This window comes from Ostrea edulis, chromosome 2 (assembly GCF_947568905.1).
Source record: "Ostrea edulis chromosome 2, xbOstEdul1.1, whole genome shotgun sequence".
Taxonomy (NCBI): Eukaryota; Metazoa; Mollusca; class Bivalvia; order Ostreida; family Ostreidae; genus Ostrea; species Ostrea edulis.
The window spans coordinates 105,867,143-105,880,642 of record NC_079165.1 but is presented as its reverse complement, the minus strand read 5'-3'; the positions used below and the strand labels follow the sequence as shown (position 1 = coordinate 105,880,642).

At 35.7% G+C, this 13,500-nt stretch overlaps 1 protein-coding gene across 1 annotated transcript in view; it reads right to left on the bottom strand.

The window, feature by feature from the left end:
- Nucleotides 1-13,500, bottom strand: part of LOC125680444 (uncharacterized) — a 32,583-nt gene that overhangs the window by 10,932 nt on the left and 8,151 nt on the right. The window contains exons 7-17 of the mRNA XM_056155937.1: nucleotides 12,119-12,247; nucleotides 10,369-10,443; nucleotides 10,199-10,274; nucleotides 8,919-9,083; nucleotides 8,275-8,342; nucleotides 7,944-8,026; nucleotides 4,219-4,322; nucleotides 3,877-4,072; nucleotides 3,215-3,339; nucleotides 2,431-2,517; nucleotides 544-613 (exon numbers count right to left, since the gene is read on the bottom strand). Of these exons, the coding sequence (XP_056011912.1) occupies nucleotides 544-613; nucleotides 2,431-2,517; nucleotides 3,215-3,339; nucleotides 3,877-4,072; nucleotides 4,219-4,322; nucleotides 7,944-8,026; nucleotides 8,275-8,342; nucleotides 8,919-9,083; nucleotides 10,199-10,274; nucleotides 10,369-10,443; nucleotides 12,119-12,247 (1,178 nt within the window). The remainder of the gene's footprint in view (nucleotides 1-543; nucleotides 614-2,430; nucleotides 2,518-3,214; nucleotides 3,340-3,876; nucleotides 4,073-4,218; nucleotides 4,323-7,943; nucleotides 8,027-8,274; nucleotides 8,343-8,918; nucleotides 9,084-10,198; nucleotides 10,275-10,368; nucleotides 10,444-12,118; nucleotides 12,248-13,500) is intronic.

Here is a 13,500-nt window from a genome sequence, read left to right as displayed (position 1 = left end):
ACAACAAAAACTACAGGTAAACAAGGGCACTACCTGTCAACATGGAATCATTACCATTCAAAAACAATAACTAACTGATCTAATTTATCATGTCCTTTGTCTTTCTACCAATACATCAATAGGTACTAGTTCTTCCCATCTATAATGTATGTAACAAGTTTGTGGCTGAATCTACTGGACCTACAACATTTACTGTATTCAATTATTGACAATGACCTATGAACTTTTGATCAGGAAATCAATTTGCAGAGTCCTCTTCCCCTGCAGTCATCTCCATAACAATGGTAAGAATAAAAACTACAATAGTAATGTATACAAGGTGTCAAGAACACTGCTATATTCAATCAGTGTTCATGACCTTGACCTATGACCTTTCAACCCAGGTATCAGTAGAAATCAATATTGCAATGAGTATGAGACCAATATCTAAAATAGTATTCTTTATGTGATGTCCACATTTTCCATCACACACACACACAAACACAAGTTAGATGTATTTTATCCATTTTGTTGTGGATAAGAATTGTAAACACGTTGTCTAACCTTTTCTCTCGTCCTCCATTTGTTTTAGATAGTCCTCTTTATCAACCTCCGGGAATAACTGAGCTGTCTCCTGTGAAGTTATATTGTGTACTACGGTCATAATGAAGCATGTGTAGGATACAATGAAATTCAATCATATTACATTGTAAAACAAAATCTATTTCCATATTAAAACAAAAATTATTTCCATGTATATCCTATAAATTTAACAAGATGTGTTTGAGAAACACAAATGCCCCCGATTATGGCCAATTCTGAAGATGGCCAAGGTCAAAAGGACAAATATCTTGGTACCAATAGAAAGATCTTGTCACAAGAAAGGCTCATGTGCAATATGCAAACTCTAATATTTACCATTTAGAAGTTATGACCAAAAATTATTAAAAAGTAGGTCAAATGTCAAGGTCAAAAGGTTCAATACCAACGGAATATTCATGTGAAATATCAAAGCTCTAGCACTTACTGTTCAAAAGTTATTAGCAAGGTTAAAGTTTTCAAAAAGTAGGTCAAACTCCAAGGTCAAGGTCACAAGGTCAAAAATGTTGGTACCCACGGAAAGGTCTTGTCACAAGGAATACTCATGTAAAATATCAAAGCTCTAGCACTTACTGTTAAAAATTATTAGCAAGGTTAAAGTTTCAGATAGAATGACAGAATTACAGAATGACAGACAGGACAAAAACAATAAGCACCCCGATCTTCGCTCTCGGGGGCATAAAAATAAATGTTTACAAACCTGTAATTTTAGATATACATATACACTAATAACATTTATTAAGTATCACACAACGAAATTGTTGCATGTTGATGGCGCTATTAGTGCATATACAAAACTCTAGCTATGATCCAAAGGGAAGTTCATTTCATGTTTCTAAATGACAAATATATCTATATATTCACAATTCTTTTAAGCAATGACTTTCATTTTGGCTATATGCAATTGTTGAAGGTCACAACCAATCTGGTCATAAACTAGAACAGTTCTAACAGGACCAATTCCTGTATAAATCACAAGGATACAATGTCAAATAAATATGCAAGCATCTCCATATAATATATCACATCAGGACTCTGGGTCGGAGCAAGGACATAATTGAGAAACTGCAGATGAGCAATGTAGTGCAGGGGCCTTGTTTTTCCAATGACCTTAGTTTGGGTAAAATGACCTTTGTTCAAGGTCATGACACACTATCTGGTAATGAGCAACTTTTGAGATAAATACAACCTTCTGTCTCTGCAATACATAATTATGACCTCTACATGAGTAGGAAGGAAGAGCAAATGATGAACAGACATGGTAATTCCTATATGCCACCCAAACTCTGTCTGCAGGGACAGAGCTATGTACCTACTTTGTTTGCTAGATGTTTTGGGTTAAAGAGATTTTACTTGTTTTCACTATACGATTCATATAGCCAAGCCCTGGGGCTTAATAACCTGACACAGGTTCATAAATCTCATAATTCTGGTAAAGACCTCCATCCATATTATTACAAAGCATTCAGTTTTCATTTTTGGTGTCCAGAGTCAAGAAGATTTTAAAAGAAAAAATCATCTCCATTACATGAGCCCAAAGCCCTGATCCAGGGGCCATGAATTTCACAATTTTGGTAGAGGGTGTTTGTCTGCTAGATGTTCGTAAATAAAGCAGATTTTTCAAGATTGTATCATTAATATTTTGAGGTTTTAGCCCTGCCCTTCAATTCACTATATTTGTTGTGCTTGCCTATAGATACTACATATACATTATAGATTAAAATTGACACTGTAGTACCCGAGAAGTTGAAAATGTTCAAATGTTTTAAAACACACATGATGGAGGATGATGGACAAAAACAGATCACAATATGTCACTCAGGTAACTCAGGTGACCTATAAAACATCTACCTTAAAACATGTGCTTGGTCCCTCTTTTGTCATTTCTTTCACAAGTTGTTCCCCTTCCACAACACCCAATTGTCTTCTATGCTGTTTCTTTAAAATCACAAAAGCAATATCAAAGTTTTTAAAAATTCTGTACTCAAACTTCTGTAAGTCTGTCTTCAATGCCATACACATGTACAGTAGAACACAGTTACAGAAAACACAGATAGAACGAATTCCTGCTTACAGTGAAGTGATTTCCATTCCATGTAGTTTTAAAACATATTATGAACTTAATGGATATAACAAATTACATTTACAGAATATCGAATCAAAATAGTTCATTTTCAGCATTTCATCATAGGAGTGTTTTACTATACATTGATTAGAACACCATTCTAGCAAAATGCCAGAGACAATCTTCTTTCATTATATTTATCACATTATATACAAGCTGTTTTTCTTTATTTGATGTGCAAGGGGAATTCAAATAACTTCAATATAGGCCATAATTTGTTATAACTTGTCTGGTTGTATGCATAGTTACTACGTATTGTGTATTTCAATATTTTTGCTTAATCAAAATTTCTTCAGTAAATCTAAAATTAGGCATAAATGGGTAAAATTCAGCAAAATTCAAAATCAAATTAAATTGTATAGCAATGCATCTGGGTAAACATAATATGAGATGAAACATTTCATCTGATTCCAGACTATTGTCTTATCGTATTTGATGTTTTGAACTGCTCTGAGGTGTGTAGACCAGCACAAGTAAATAATTCCTGGCTGACATTGTGTTGTTATTTACCGACTGTTCCGATACCCATGAAGATTTCATCTGCCAGGTCTGCAGTCTCTTGTATCGACTTATCAGCTGATTGTCCGTGCGACCCGGGAATTCCGATATCAATTTTGTCCACTTCACGGGATTCCCTGCAGTAAGTATAAGAGAACATTCTCTAGGATATACTAATTCAGGGGATTCCCTGCAGTAAGTATAAGAGAACATTCTCTAGGATATACTAATTCACGGGATTCCCTGCAGTAAGTATAAGAGAACATTCTCTAGGATATACTAATTCACGGAATTCCCTGCAGTAAGTATAAGAGAACATTCTCTAGGATATACTAATTCACGGGATTCCCTGCAGTAAGTATAAGAGAACATTCTCTAGGATATACTAATTCACGGGATTCCCTGCAGTAAGTATAAGAGAACATTCTCTAGGATATACTAATTCACGGGATTCCCTGCAGTCAGTATAAGAGAAGTATAAGAGAACATTCTCTAGGATATACTAATTTCCCCAATTCACTCATAATTTCCCTACTGTGTTTATGTTGGGAAATACCCCAAAACAATTATTTAGCAATATACAATGTAAGTATGTTTAAAGTATAAACTAACAGATCATACCTTTAGCAATATACAATGAAAGTATGTTTACAGTATAAACTAACAGATCATACCTTGTTCCATCAGACTGTAGACATGTTTGAGCAGTTTCTTGTCCTCCTCGTAGGTCCACGTATCCGGAGCATTGATGGAGGGGTCAAGACAGTGAATGTACCGGTCTCTACACTGCACAGAGGTCCGGCCTGGCACATATTCCTGTACAAGTTTCCAATTCTTAGGACCATGCATATGCACTGCAGTCATTAGCAACTGAAAATGAAGATTTCTCTTGAAACCACAAGGCATATTCTGTATGCACAACCCGGGTTATTATACATCTCTACACATGCAAAATAGGGATTTGTCCTGAAATGAGATTTTTTAATTTTACTATTTTTGTTTGCTGTTCTGCTTACACAGTCTTCGTGAAGAGTCCATCTTCCTCTCTTTGTATTCGGATTAATCTGGTTCCATCTGGCGAAACATTGGGTCTGACTTCTCCCATCCAAAAAGTATGACACTGTTTAATGAGATCCAAAATCATACTATGATTCATCTATCATCCACCGAGTACAAAACAGGGGCTACATTTCATACATGTTATAATATCTACATTTCCAATGTTTTTGCCTTTGATATCTCTTTGCAGATTGTAGTGATGTCCATCTCTTTATGAATGTGCTGTAGTTGGGAACAATGCGCATATGGATCTTGATAAATACAATACGATTCAGGCAGAAATCAAAGTAGAATATGAACACAGGAAATAAACTTCATTTTTGAAAATACATGAGGGTATAAACTGTGACACTTCATGTTTGCATATATCATAGTCATCATACCTCATGAAGTATGCTAGCGTGCAGCGTCACAGTTCAAACCCTCATCATACAATGTTAATAAAAACTTTACCTGACAAATACATGTATAACAAGAGGCCCATGGGCCACATCGCTCACCTGAGTCACCTTGGCCCATATCTGAAGACTTTCCATATATACAGTGGAACCCCGTTATTACGTTTTCCATTTTGTCACGATAAAATAACGTAATACCGGGTGCAACGTAATAAATGTTCCCAGTGAAATCCGTTAAAATTATCATTTGGAAATTGTATATCGTCCGTTGGTACTCTGTGAAGGGGTGTGTAAATATATCTTTACTGTTTCTTTGTTTAAAAGACTATGATACTTTGTTTTATTTACATCTTATCTTTAATGTCCGTAATTCTTCATGTTCTTATCCCTTTTCTTTATTTCGGTGTAGGATACATAAGGATGTTTTGATAAACGTTGCTTTTTCTGCATTCGTTTGGACCGCCATTTTGTTCAACTTTAAAACAATGCGTTCATGTAAATTTCTCTCAATAACTCGTTCCGGTTCGTATTCAACATTCGTATTAAAAAAAATAACAAAACATCGTTTTTATTAAGTTCTCTAATTACACAATACACAACACAATAAAAAAATCCCACCCAAAAAAACAACAAAACTATAGACACAAAACGCACACGATACCCAACACTTACACACTTCTCACCAACATAAACATGCACGGAGAACAATTTAAGCGCAATCCACATAAAAAAATATAATGATGCACGAAGATTTCATTTATAACGCTAAATGATGGCACTAAAATCACGTGCGCATCAAGGGATTTTAAAATATTCACTGAGGTAAATGCCGTACACGAATCGGCCGATAGATTGGTGTTTGTATGGACGAGATTTACGAACACCCAAGCTGCATGTCCAAACAACGAAAAAAAAATTTTAATTGAACACCTTTAGTCACCTATGTCCAAGCAGTTACCCAAGCGGTTGTAACATTGCTACGATAAATTTTGTCTTTCTTGTTTGGTACCAAAGCTGTCCGTGAATAGAGTTTTAATAGCGAAGGTAATCACACTATGCTGAACACGCAGGTGGTTGAGAAATTATTTCTTTGGTTATCAAAATATGAAAAATGAAGTAAATTTCATAGAGTACAATTTCTAAATAAACATTATTTAATTGTTTACCACTGGCTTCTATACAGGGTATTCACCTGTATTGATGTCGCTAGATCTATCGAAGCGTGATCAGTCAAGCGTCTCTGATCCCCAAACAGACCAGGAAATTTACGTGGTGACTGCCTGGCAGTCAAGGTGTGAATGGTTTATTATTTTGAGAATCACTATTGAATAATTAGGGGTTTATTACGTTTTTGTCGGAATTTTTACAACGTAATACCGAGTCCCGGCATTTTAGGACAACGTAATAACGAGGTCTATTTTATATAGGTTTGTTAAGAAATGGTTTTGTGCTTTGAAATTCCAACGTAATATGCGGACTAACGTAATAAAGGGGGAACGTAATAACGGGGTTCCACTGTATTTGCATGTAAAACCTTGGTCCCTATTATGGCCCAAACTACCCTTTGCAAACTTGAATCTACACTATGTCAGAAAGCTTTCATGTAAATGTCAACTTCTTTGGCCCAATGATTCTTTTAAAGCTTTTTTCTATATTTGTATGTAAAACTTTGACCCCCCCCCCCCCCCCCCCCCCCACTTGTGGCCCCATCCTACCCCTCGGGGACCATGATTTGAACAAACTTGAATCTGCACTATGTCAGAAAGTTTTCTTGTAAATATCAGCTTTTCTGACTCAGTGGTTATTGAGAAAAAGATTTTAACTATATATTTGTATGTAAAACTTTGATCCCCCTTGTGGCCCCATCCTACCCCCGGAGCCCATGATTTGAAGAAACTTGAATCTGCACTATGTCAGAAAGTTTTCATGTAAAAATCAGCTTTTCTGGCTTAGTGGTTCTTGAGAAGAAGATTTTTCCTATATATTTGTATGTAAAACTTTGATCCCCTATTGTGGCGGGGCATCCAACCCCCGGGGCCCATGATTTGAACAAACTTGAATCTACATTATGTCAGGAAGCTTTCATGTAAATCTCAGCTTTTCTGGCTTAGTGGTTCTTGAGAAGAAGATTTTTAAAGTTTTTCCCTATATATTTGTGTGTAAAACTTTGATCCCCTATTGTGGCCCCATCTTATCCCCGGGAGCCATGATTTGAACAAACTTGAATCCGCACTATGTCAGAAAGTTTTCATGTAAAAATCAGCTTTTCTGGCTTAGTGGTTCTTGAGAAGAAGATTTTTAAAGTTTTTTCCTATATATTTGTATGTAAAACTTTGATCCCCCCCTTGGGGCCCCATCTTATCCCCGGGGGCCATGATTTGAACAAACTTGAATCTGCACTAAGTCAGGAAGTTTTCATGTAAAAATCAGCATTCTGACTCAGTGGTTCTTGAGAAGAAGATTTTTAAAGATTTTTCCTATATATTTGTATGTAAAACTTTGATCCCCTATTGTGGCCCCATCCAACCCCCGGGGCCCATGATTTGAACAAACTTGAATCTGCATTATGTCAGGAAGCTTCCATGTAAATCTCAGCTTTTCTGGCTTAGTGGTTCTTGAGAAGAAGATTTTTAAAGTTTTTCCCTATATATTTGTATGTAAAACTTTGATCCCCCCTTGTGGCCCCATCCTACCACCGGGGGCCATGATTTGAACAAACTTGAATCTGCAATATGTCAGGAAGCTTTCAGGTAAATTTCAGCTCTTCTGGCCCAGTGGTTCTTGAGAAGAAGATTTTTAAATGACCCCACCCTATTTTTGCATTTTTGTGATTATCTCCCATTTGAAAGGGACATGGCCCTTCATTTGAACAAACTTGAAAGCCCTTCACCCAAGGATGCTTTTGGCCAAGTTAGGTTGAAATTGGCCCAGTGGTTCTGGAGAAGAAGTCGAAAATGTGAAAAGTTTACAGACAGACGGACAGACAGACAGACGGACGGACAGACAGACGGACAGACAGACAGACGGACGCCGGACAAAATGTGATCAGAATAGCTCACTTGAACCTTCGGTTCAGGTGAGCTAATAAAGCTGTTTATTCTAGCAAATTTTCAACATACCTTTTGACAAGTAACAATTTCCAAATTTTTGTACATTTTGAAAAAAAAAAATGCCAAACCTACAGGTTCATGGTAAGAAATTGTCTTTGGTTCTCTACATTTGCTTTTCAATCTACAATCTGCATCTCACTTTCTTTCACTACAGTGTTGGGAATTTGCGCTCACCTTGAGTAAAAGAGATTTTGTTTCCCACACGCACACTCTCTACAACCTCCTTCAACATTTCATCTTCCTCTTCTGTCCATGGTCTGAAGTTAGAAACAGTACTTCAATCACAACTCTCAGTGATCCTTATGTATAAAAATTGGATGTTACTGTACATGAAACGAGACGTGTAAAAATTGGATGTTACTGTACATGAAACGAGACGTGTAAAAATTGGATGTTACTGTACATGAAATGAGACGTGTAAAAATTGGATGTTACTGTACATGAAACGAGACGTGTAAAAATTGGATGTTACTGTACATGAAACAAAAAGAAGATGAGAGCTGACCTGTTGCTACACGCATCATTGAGACTGTGTTGGTAAAACTGTAGGCACTGGAAAGGGGTTCTCCCTGTCTGAAAATCATTAACAACCAAAAATTCTGTTAATTGTGGTAAAGCTTCATTCTGTATATCGTGGGATCATTAGATTTTGTGGGGGCTAAATTTACGTAGAATTTGTAGTTACCTCTATCTATGAATTTCAAATCCCATGAAATTTACAATTTACACAATGTTTCAGGAACCAAATTCAAAGTTACCCCCCCCCCCCTCTAAAAACAAATTTGAACAATCCCCCTGAAATGGTCACCTCAAATTCATATTATTCCATAGTAAATGATAAGACCATTAATGTTTAAATTAAAAATGAGAGAGAGAGAGAGAGAGAGAGAGAGAGAGAGAGAGAGAGAGAGAGAGAGAGAGAGAGAGAGAAATAAATCCTGATCTTTATACTTTAATCTAGCACTCCAAGCACAAATACATCTAAGAGTTCTGAACACTATGATCTTTTCTTTTTTTCTTTTCTTCTTGTTTTAGGGTTTCTTAATTAAGCAAATAAAAATACAATGCAAAGTGGTCCAGCTGCTAGTGTTGAATCTTTAGCTATAAACATACTAATACAAGACAATTATGACAGCAATATCAAGATACCCCTAATTCCTTAGCAATAGCGGGCCAGTTCCTCATGTGGTACTTATTGGCCAGTTCCTGCAGCTCTTTAGTCTCCTGGGTGGACCACTTCTCTTTGTTGATGGAGGGATGTAAAACGTTCCTCCACATGATCTCACACTCTCTCTCCTCACGCTTACCTGCAAACTGTAAATCAGACTAATGACAAGAAACACAACCGGCAGTCAGGAAAGCCCACAACAACTATGGAAAAATCTTCTCAGCTAGCCAGTTATTAGATAAAGTTTCTGGCCCCTCGGTTCCCCCCCCCCCCCCCCCCCCCCCCCAGTGAGTAAATGAATAGCACCATATGAGCAATTTATCATGGCATTGTTAATTTCATTTCTTTCAATTTTGTAAGAAAAAAAATCTGGGGGGAAACCTGTCTCCATTTTAAGTTTTAGTATACTATTTCCCTTTCAACGGTGGCTAGCCAAGGGTTAACTAAGAGAGAAACAGACTGTAACCAATGGCTAGCAATGATGTGTAGCACCTACAAAAAAACAACAAACAGCCTTCAGTAAATTCAGTGGAATATCATACTTGAATGCACAGTCATCCATTGCCACACTTACTAAGGAATTTATAGAACCAGCTAACATTATGATTACTTTGTTTTGCATTTTTTGACCTCATTGTCAATCTCCTGAGCAGCTGCAAATTTCCATTAAAAACCTCGAATTCCTATTGTGGATGAACCCTTGGCTTCATCACGTAAACATATTTTAATCTACAGTACATGAGGATTGAACCCTTGAGGTTCTTGAGAAGATTTTTTTTTTTTTAAAAACTGACATTTCTTTCCAATCAAAACATTTCATTTCTTGAAGACTATTTATTCATTCCATAGACAAATCGGTCTTAAAATATTTGTCTCCCTGTAGCCAAGACAAATTTTTTATAGATTTTGTCTATCTATCTATTTATCGTTAATTTTATATACTGTTGTAGTACACTGGCTGTTAAGATTAGCTTGACCGCCATGCTATCATATGAAATATTGTACCTGCCCACCTGAGAAATAAACCATATAAGGCAGTCGGACAGGCTGTCATTTCCAGCCCTGGTCAAGGTACCATATGTAAAAAATAAAATCTTCCAAATAAAAAAAGATTTACAGTAGAACCCTGTCCTTCTTCACCAGGACTCCAAAACTTTGTACATGACTTCACCAGGACTCCAAAACTTTGTACATGATGGATTTTAAATTTTACTCATAATTGAATTTTTGCACAGTACTCACTTCAAAATATCTTACTTACAATAACATTGGCAATCATGAGCCAATCCACTTTTTCACTGTCAACACCGAAGAGTAGTTCAACTTCTGATGTCTCTCTGTAAAATAAAGATTTAAACACATAGCCATAGACTGAAAGTATTACATGTATTACAGAAATATTGTTAAGATCCAAATAGACCCAGATCTTACTTGACTTTCTCCATTTCTCTGTCAAGTGCATCAATCTTCTCCTGCCAGCTTGCAAATTCCTGTTCAAGCTTGTTGCTACAATATACAATCTCTTGCTACAATATCTCTTTGCTACAATATACAATCTCTTGCTACAATATCTCTTTGCTACAATATACAATCTCTTGCTACAATATCTCTTTGCTACAATATACAATCTCTCTTCTGCAATGGTGTCTTACTAACTACATATATGTAACATTCAATTCTGGCAGATAATGAATAGTTGGCACATCTCATATTAATATATGACAAGATGTACATCATAATTAATCTTATATATCATTTTAATTCTATAAATTTAATTTTAATTTAATTAGTGCTTATCATATGATTTGATTATATAAATATTACATGATAATCTACAACATATACTAGCATTTCCTAGCTATTTCATTTAAATCTAAAGCTTTAAAGAAAGACTACACCCGATTTTATTTCATAATATAAGTCATGTCCATTATCATTTTTAATAGATAATTTGCTACCAATATTTACAGTACTAGTGTTTGGAGAACACGACATCAGGAGTGACACAATTATTAAATCTATGCAAATTTGGTCCATGTACTAATTTTTGTAAATGTTATACTTTCAAAATACATAGTGGAAAGTTTTTTAAAAACTAGGCATAAAGACTAAGTCAGTAAAAACCTGTGTTCAATGTTTTCTAAAAGAAAAACTGCATGAAAAATAGCCATTTAGTGTTGGAATACCATGACTGCATGAAAAATAGCCATTTAGTGTTGGAATACCATGACTGGTGGAGAAATGTCATCTTTATGATTCTGAATCTAGGTAAGTTTAACAACCAAGTTCCATCAGTATTCTTGCATATAAAAGTACACTGAATTTTAAAGCAATAGCATGACTGTCAATTGTGTGGGTCAAGTTGTCCTTATCACATCTAGTTCTTTGACTAAAATAATACATATATCAATGAAATATGTTGCATCTTATCCAATTGATTGATTGATTGATTGTATCTTGCTTAACGTCCCTCGACAATTTTCACTCACATGGATACATCACCAAGACAGGTGAAGGGCTTCAAATGTAGGCCTTTGCTCGGCACTTACGGTCATTGAGCAGTGAGGGTTCTTTAGCGTGCCACACCTACTGTGACACGGGACAATCCGTTTTTAAAGTAATCTACAATGACCCGTGACATTCACACCTGATACAGTGTGTTTGACGATGGAATTGTCACTACCTGTGTTAATGACTAACGTCCATCGTGGCCGGGGTTCGAACCTCGACCTTCCACATGCGGGGTGAATGCTCTAACTCTAGACCATCGCGGCGGTATATCCACTGAGTAAACTTCATATCAAAGGGGTATACTACATTGTCATAATGGCCAACTTCCTTTTAAAAATGGATGAAAATATAAATATCGGCTATATTTGTCTATTCATTTTCCATTTAAATGCTTAGTTGAGTAGCCCAGTAAGTTAGAATGTCGACTGCTGAAGTCTAGATTGCCGGTTCGAGTTCAGCAGGTTTTGTTTTTTTTTTATGTTTTCATATTATTTCTACGAAAACTGCATTTTATTGACTAAATAAAGTAAATTTGAAAGTTTTCGATTTCAAAATGTTGTTGTACATATCCCCCACTTTTCAAACACATCCAATTTCTCTGGTGTAGCATTCCTCCTAATTCCCATATTTTACGACTTCTTCAACATGTTTACATAATTCCAACAATTACCCTTTTTTACTGAGTTCATCCAGTTCTTTGGCATTTTTTATTTCTTCCTCTTCCAGTGTTGTCTTCTCCATGTTAATTTTCAGCAGTTCTGATTCCAGTTTCTTAACTTTCTCCACATAAAGTTCTTTCCTATGTAAAACAAATCGTCCATTACTTTAAGGCAAAAAATAGTACAAGCACATCAAAATTACGAGACAGCATCTGAATTCAGCATCCCCCGGAGAAGATTGTACAAAGAACTTATAACCAGGATATTGAACAACTTTCATCCGATTACACTACAACTGTTCTTATGGGGTTACTATTCAAACTGGTTCATATTCAAAATTATGCCTAAATCAATGTCATTGTTTGTATGAACTATTAAATTCCATGCAATGTAAAGCCATGCATCTGTCAAGAATCGAATTCCTATGACAAAAAATAAATCAATAACCTTAAGTGAAGGTCATACCATATCATGCAAGATCATCATGATTTGAGTGAAGAATGTTTATCAAATATTTCAAGTCTGCGAACACAAAGTTTCAATATGAATTGTTCTGTTCTCCAATTGACATGGATATTGTCCTTGGATCTTTGGAATATTAACGGATATTGTCCTCAGATCTTTGGAATATTAACGGATATTGTCCTTGGATCTTTGGAATATTATTATAGGGTTATTGAACTTATATCGGTGAATATTGGCACGAGTTGGCTGTCAAAATGCACGAGCTTGCGAGTGCATTTTGACAGCCAACGAGTGCCAATATTCACCTATATAAGTTCAATAACCCTTTTATTATATAGCTAAAGTATTTAGTTGTTAAATTATATCCCTTTTCACTCAAACTATTCCAAAATAGACGAGAATTCATCAATATTGGCAGTGTTCAATAACAGCATGCATTTCTTAACTGTTCAATATTTAACCCGTCATTAATGCATGAAGCAAACTGATTTTGTAAATGGGGACATCATAATTTATGTACAGTAAAACATTTTGCTTAAGTAAATATCAAATACCGGCTCTGTCAGATTCGGAGGACCGTCGTTTGACATTTTGGCTTGTTTACGTCGTTACGGTAACGTCAATATTGAACGCTCATACTCGGAATGTTTCGGGCGCATACAATTTACGCAGTGCAAAGTTAGCGTTCAATAAATTCTCAGGATATTGAACGCTAACATTCTCTAGATTTTACGCAGATTTTATATTAGACTATTTATTAGCTATATAATAATAACGGATATTGTCTCCAAATCTTTGGAATATTAATGGATATTGTCCTCAGATCTTTGGAATATTACATCATGACATACTGTTGGTGATTAAAGCACATTCTGTGTCCCGTGTAATGCTAGAACTTTTTCTTTATCTTTTCAATTATACACTGACC